We start from the raw sequence: 6,857 nt of genomic DNA, 5'->3' as shown, positions 1-6,857 counted from the left end.
AAGTGCACAGGATACACATAACTGTAGACAATTGCCGCCTTTGCCATCTCTATAAAGCTTTTAATGAGAGGAAAGCAGGAAATACCCATCATTTTCTTATAGACTGTTATGCTGGCTCAACCTCAACTATCTTGCCTCTCCACTCTTCCTCCTGATTCTGGGACCTTGTTTTCCAAATCCAGTTCTTTGCTCAGCAGTGGTCTGCAGTTATATGTTTCTTGTGAACTTCTCTTCCCTACAGATTTTCTTCCCACTCAACGTTTTGGTTATATATTTCGGTAAGTTCCTTTAACATTGACCATTTGTTGCTTACCCTGCTTGTGGAGTGCATCAATGGCTGGCTGCTGGACAACGGTCAAGTCAGCAGTCTTCCCCATGACTGTGTTGGGCTTTACATAACATTTCTGTATCAAAAATCCCTTCTTGTTGGTTTTACGTAATATTTTTCTGGGAAATTGAATTTAGTTGTAAGCCATGATGATTCAATTAACAAAAACAAACACAAATCAACATTTTAATTTAGTTATTGAATATTTTGACATTTTGATTACACTAATGTAAGATTAATTATTTTCACATTTCAATTAATGTGGTTACATACAACATCAGTTATTCACTAAAGTTGATTTATAGCTAAGGAGTTGTGCTGTGCCTTTAAGAGGAGCCGCTTCCTTCTTCTTCGTTGTTTTTTTTTATGAGGCTCCGAGAAGGTTTTTCTGTTACGTTAAGATGAAAGTTGAATAAACGGGTGGACAGCTACTATATTCCCTCTCAGTGTTCTGCTCTTTCTCCACCCACGACCTCCTATTTTGTGGTAACACGTATTTAGCCCCACATCGTAGTGTTACACTAATTTAACAGAATGTGACAAAATCACGTTTCCAGGCATACCTGAAATTACTTTCAATATACAAAAATCACAATTCCTGCGTCCACATAATTCATTCTGTGCGCTAAAGTTTGCTAAAAAAATAATAATTAATCTTCATGCAGCCTTCGTTTCACCCTGCAGTTGTGCACCTGGACGCCTCAGAGGTTCTGGAGGTGAGCGGCCATGTTGGAGGAAACATCTCCATCCACTGTTTCAGCAGCTGGTCTCCAGTCAACGTTTCTGAGCTCCACAGCGTACATTTCTGCAAAGGCGTCTGCTCCGGCGAACACACTGTCATTCAGATGGAGATGACGAGCTCTGCCGTGACACGGAACGGGAGATACAGCATGGAGTCTAATGGAAGAGACGGCGGGGTCTTTACTGTCACAATAAACCGGTTGATGAAAGCCGATGCTGGAAGCTACCTCTGTGGAATGACGAGAACCTTGAACGTCACGTACCAGGAAGTTAGACTAAAAGTTGTAGATGGTAAGTATTTGGCGTAGAAGAGAAATACATTTTTGAAGGATAACACATCAAATTGTTCATATACTTTACAAAGTCGGTAGCGATAACTCGGGGGAAAGGGCCTGGGGGGAGGGCGGCGGGGGCAACACAAAAGTTTAATTTAGCAAGCAACTATGCTTTACCCTTTGACAATGAATTGCACATGTTTCATTTCTGTGCTGATTTAAAGTTTGTTTTTATGAAGAAGAAACACAATTTTCATATTAATACTTTAAAAGTGTGTGTACATGTGTGTTTACTTGTATCGATTACATACAAGTAACCGTTTTCATCAACAAATGGAGGACTTTTGTGGAACATGATGACATTTTTTTGATCTGCGTGGACGTTTTTTCAAGTAGAATGTAATCAAATAAAAATAATTATTTGTTTATTAAAACTGTGGCATGTCTTTAACTTGTCTCCAGTTGCTATGGTTACTTACCATTATCTTGCTGTCTTAACATTTATTAGAATTTTGCAACCAGTAATTCAAGAACAACCGGTTAAACCAGAAAAAACAGTAATTCAAGAACAACCAGTTCTTCTAGAACAACCAGGCAAAAGTCTGAACAGACCAACCAGAGGAATTAGAAAATTATTGACTGTAATTCAGGAAAGACCAGTAATACAAGAACAACCAGCAATTCAAGAACCACCAGCAATTCAAGAATCAGGAGTTGGAGCAAACACCAGTTTTACAGGACCAACCAGTGGAATTAGAAGATCCATGATGGCACCCAGTATCTGATTGTTACAGTCTGGTACATTGTCTTTAAAACTGTACCTGCCCACATACCAACTTTTCTCAAAACTGCTTGTCATTCCTGCTTCTCCTGGTTCTTCTGTTCTGATTCAGCCAGCCTTTCTCGAAGCAGAACATTTTCATTCATCAACTCCGTGTTCTGCCTGCACAAGTTCTTGATTCTTTGATGATCTCTCCGCTGTTGGCTACGCAGATGGTCCAATTCTTTCTAAAGATCATCCAACTCTCCAGACTGCTGATCCATCTTCTCCTGTGCCCTTTTCAGGTCTGTCCGAAGCTCCTGGATTTTCCTCTGAGAAATTCTTGGACGTGTTCTAAAGATTGCGCTTCCTCTCTCCCAACCCTATATTTGCGCTCTCTCTCATCAAGCTCTGCATAAACCGACACCAGCTGCGCATGGAGTGCATTGTTTTGAGTTTCCAGAATATCATATTGTGCTTGCAGGCGACCAGGCCTGCAAGCACTTGCGCGAGACTTGAAGTCCTCGATTTTACATTGGAGAAATTCGACAGTCTGTTTAAATTCTTGATTTTCCTTCCTCAGTGTCCTGTCCACCTTGTTATCAAAAGTTTTTTCTTATGAAATGCTGTCAAACTCTTCAGTCACAGGTGTGTCACTCCTTTTTTTGAGCCATTGTTTTTATCCGTGGTGCTGAAAAGTCAAAATTGTTGGTATGTGAAATCAAGTGTTCTTCTGACATGTAGATAATCTGACATGTACAGCAAATGAGTTGGGATTAACGGAAGATAGAGCATGAGTGACATCACTGGTTCATCAAAGCGGCTAGAAGCCTGTTGTGTCTGGGTGTGTATTCTGTATTTGATACCTTGTGGGGACCATTTTACTGGCACACAGGGGCGTGGTCCATCTGTGTGTAGTTCAATGTCAGTCGTAACTCCAGCGGTTTCTTTAAGGCCTCAGCAAGAGATCACTAGTGAACAAATAACATCATGACGACCAAGAAACACAGCAGACAAATTAGGGATTAAATGATGGAGAAGTTTAAATTAATTATTAATCATTGCTTACCATCTTTTTCATGTTTCTACCAGTAATTTGGTGATTTTTGCTGAGTGATGATATCCAATAATTGAAATTGGAAAACTCCTTTGCCTTCACCTTAGTCTTTTGTTCTATACATGGATGCTCTATAAGATTAAAGTCAAAACTCTATTATAGCCACTCCAAAATGTTAATTCTATGTTGGTAAAATCAAAAAAATTGTTATTCAAACATGAATCTGTTAGGGGAATGAACATTTTAGCCGTGACTGCAAGTATTTAGTAATACCTTTTCAGCTATAGCAAAATGGTCAAACCTATATATCTGTCTGTCACAATAACTGATTTTGGTTCCATTCGACTCTGTGTATCTCAATCTTGACTGACTTGAAAGACTCTGACATTTAAATGAAAAATATGTGAATGTGTACATATAATTTTTTTTTGTTTTAATTTTCTTGTTTTTGACTATATGTCACATGAGTCCAGACCTATGTAGCGATATTGTCTGTCACCAGTCATGCTGTTTCTTGGTCTCTCAAAGCTTTCACTGTTCCAGCTGGATCCTCTATAACTCAGAGTACCGTCCTGCAGACGGGGCTACTCTCTCCCAAAGGCGGCGTTCCGTCAAGCAGCAGAGCATCCGACGTACCAATCACGCTGCCACCTTCAGAGAGGAAGAGAAGACAGAAAGAAGCAAACAACTTCACAGGTAGTACACAAAAGAGCAGCCATCGAAATACATTGATCAGCTTCATAATAATTATTTGGATAAGTAATTCATATAAATACAAATTGCATTAATGTATAGTGCAGAAAAGAAAGTTGATTTCTATTAAAATAAAATTATATAAATTACAGTAAAACAGAACAGATATTTTCAAAATGCTTATTCTAAGTCAATCTGATTTATTCTAATATAAGTGGTAAAACCCGGTTACTAAAATAAAATGTGAAAAAAAAAAAAAAAAATCAAAAAAGTAATCTTAGACAATATTTGACTCCAACAGCAGAAGTAGAAAAACTGAGCTTGCAAAAATATAAAATATATAAGACAAGGGTGACCTTTAAGTCATCAATAAAATCTTGAAATCTATATAAAAAACATGTAGTAAGAAAAAAAAAAGAACTCTAGCTGCAGCAATTTAAACCAATTTGTTTGTGTAAGCTTTGCTGGCTGAGGCAAATTTATAATGAGTTCCAATTATTGAATTTAGAGAAGATAATGAATCATGAATGACCACATCTGTTTTGGTTAAAAGTGAACCAAACTTACAGGGTTCCTTCAGCTGCATAAGCAGGACTGCACAGCTGAATTCATATGCTGGCTTAAGATGAGAATCATTTCAACTCACAGGCCTTTTGTCGTTTTGGATGAATTTTATAGACAGAAATGTGCATAGATCTAGCAAAGATCACATCAGTCTTATCCATTTTTAAATGAAGGCTGATCTGTGCAGTCCAACTTTAATATTTTGTTAGATTGTAAACTTTTTTTTTTTTTTTAACAAATATTCATTACAGAGTGAAACTGGTGGCACGCATTTCTGCATTGATATTGAATCTAATTGTGTTGTAAGATGCCTTGATTTGTTGCAAATTACTAAAAAATATATTTTTTAAAAATAGTAAAATGATCTCAATACAATCATTCAAAGCATCCAGTTTACAAGTGTTACTGGTGTTGAAAGAGACAATGTGTCAAAAAAGTAAAAATGTCAGCTGTCTGGAGCTGCCATCTGTAAGAAACCAAACATCAGAGGACCAAACACACACCCCTGTCTCTGTTTTTAAAATATGACTAACTTGGCAGTCTTTCCTTCCACACTAATGTTACACAACTACAACTTTGAGTATATAAATGCTAATTTTTTTGTTTGTCCTGTGCAACCAATAATTGTCCGACTTCCTAATTCCAGTTGTAAATACATTATTTTAATAATGGTAACCTTTATTTAACCAGATAATGGGTATTAAGTTAGCAAACAAAATGCAATGTCAGGGAAGAATAATGGCAACACTGACATAAAGTTGCCCCTTGGGTAAAACACATTCACAAAGAAGTAGAAGAATAATGAAGTAGAGAATCAGAATGTTGAGGTAACAAAAATATAAAAACCAGCTACCAACCTGTTAGGAATATTACTGTAAAATCTTGCTTTTTAAATACAATTGTATAAAAAGTGTAGTAACCAGTAGTCTCTGTTGTCTGCAGACATGATGGTTGTTATAATCGTCTCCGGTAGCCTGGCTTTTCTGGTTTGTGCCATTATTCCTCTGATATTCTACAGACACTGGCGGAATACGGGCGGTGAGGCATCACAAACGGAGCATTTCCAAAGTTTTCCTGCCTGAAACAGCTAAATTAATATTTTCATGTGCTTGTTTCAGGTGAGAACAGATTGTCTGTTAACAAAAACGAGGTAAAGTCGGTTTCTATCCGATTTGTTTCGTAATTGAAAACATAGACATAATAAAAATGTAATCATTCTCAGGACGACTGCTGCCATGGAAACGTAGAAACTGCCTCCACTCAGTTCGCGATGGGGATTCAGACTTCAGGAGAAGACGACCATCCAGGATCTGGTGCAGACGACAGCCTCCGGTATGCGGCGGCGTACGAGGGGCTGGATCCCAGAAGCCTCGAATGAGCAGGAATTACTCTGTTTCTGTGCAGCTTTTTTATTGTAAAAATCACTCACTGAATTTTCAGTAAAAACAATAAACATCTCTTTGAATATTTATGTGTTCCATATAATGTTTTAGACTTTGGAGAGTGATAACTGAGGCAAACAAAATATTGAGACCTAGACAAAGAGGCATGTTATTCAGTATTTATATGGCAGCACGCAATTAAAAGTTGACAAAAAGACCAGCAGAGGGCGCCACACAAGTGTTAAATAACAACATGTCTGTTTTAGGAGTATTTTATAAATGTAGTTCAGTAATTTTTTTCACTTTCATAAGGTTTGTGAAGCTTAGAGCTAACAAATAAAATTAGTTATTTGACAATAATACAGTTACTCATTATTGTACCTGTTGAATATTCTTTGTTTTGTGAACGAATCATTCCGTGAGGAAAAAAGAAAATCAACCTCCAAACTACAAAATTGATCCCGTTTGTATAGAAACTTTTACACTAAATCTATAAAACTACTAATAGAAAACACTTTTTTAAAAATCCTCAACGTCTGTCACCCGGCTTTTAATATTACACCAAAAAATTTGCTTTATTTTTAAAATATGATTGTTCTTTTCTAAAATAAAAACTGTCTAGAGCAGTTTTGGTCTCAAAACCAGTTCACCAGCTGTCTATGAATGGTACACTAGCCGAACCCTTCTTCTGAGAATCCATCACTACATAAACACACACTGAATAACTGAATGTTCATCTAATTTAAGCCTGATGAAAAAATAAACAACTTAGAATGCTTTTTATGGGAGTTTGTTGTGTTTTAACATATATCAAGGTTTTATGAATTTTAAATATTTATTCAACCCAGTTTAGGTATTTAAAATTCAGAGATAAACTTGTGAACTAGAGCTGTTCGTTTTCTTACCGTGTTTACATATTTTAAAACACTGGGGGGCGCCACTTCCCTTTGACTGAACAACCAAATTTAAGTGTAATGCAACAACCATCCTCTTTTCTACCCACGCATTTCCTGTCTAAGGTCAAATGTCTGGTTTGGGTCTTTCTCCAACATCCAGA

The 6,857-nt window shown here is 37.0% G+C and overlaps 1 protein-coding gene across 2 annotated transcripts; it reads left to right on the top strand.

The window, feature by feature from the left end:
* Nucleotides 1-640: 640 nt before the first annotated feature.
* LOC103154159 (CMRF35-like molecule 5) lies at nucleotides 641-5,879 on the top strand. 2 transcript variants are annotated; one of them, XM_007575352.2, is made up of 5 exons: nucleotides 641-1,360; nucleotides 3,705-3,857; nucleotides 5,361-5,456; nucleotides 5,537-5,568; nucleotides 5,641-5,879. In XM_007575352.2, the coding sequence occupies exons 1-5, from the start codon at nucleotides 988-990 to the stop codon at nucleotides 5,794-5,796; spliced, it is 810 nt and encodes a 269-aa protein (XP_007575414.1). In that variant the 5' UTR covers nucleotides 641-987; the 3' UTR covers nucleotides 5,797-5,879. The 2 variants fall into 2 exon arrangements, with proteins under 2 accessions (XP_007575414.1, XP_016517971.1); XM_016662485.1 differs by having other exon boundaries at nucleotides 3,690-3,857.
* The last annotated feature ends 978 nt before the right edge of the window (nucleotides 5,880-6,857 follow it).

The sequence above is a fragment of the Poecilia formosa genome, unplaced genomic scaffold (assembly GCF_000485575.1).
Source record: "Poecilia formosa unplaced genomic scaffold, Poecilia_formosa-5.1.2 Scaffold375, whole genome shotgun sequence".
NCBI lineage: Eukaryota > Metazoa > Chordata > Actinopteri > Cyprinodontiformes > Poeciliidae > Poecilia > Poecilia formosa.
This window is presented reverse-complemented; position numbering and strand designations above follow the sequence as displayed.

Excerpts from the sequence above, each read along its gene's own strand:
- LOC103154159 (XM_016662485.1), top strand. The coding sequence starts at position 988 with ATGCAGCCTTCGTTTCACCCTGCAGTTGTGCACCTGGACGCCTCAGAG. Across the intron at positions 3,858-5,360 it reads AGAAGCAAACAACTTCACAG|ACATGATGGTTGTTATAATC; the intron begins GTAGTACACAAA and ends TGTTGTCTGCAG. Across the intron at positions 5,569-5,640 it reads TGTCTGTTAACAAAAACGAG|GACGACTGCTGCCATGGAAA; the intron begins GTAAAGTCGGTT and ends AATCATTCTCAG.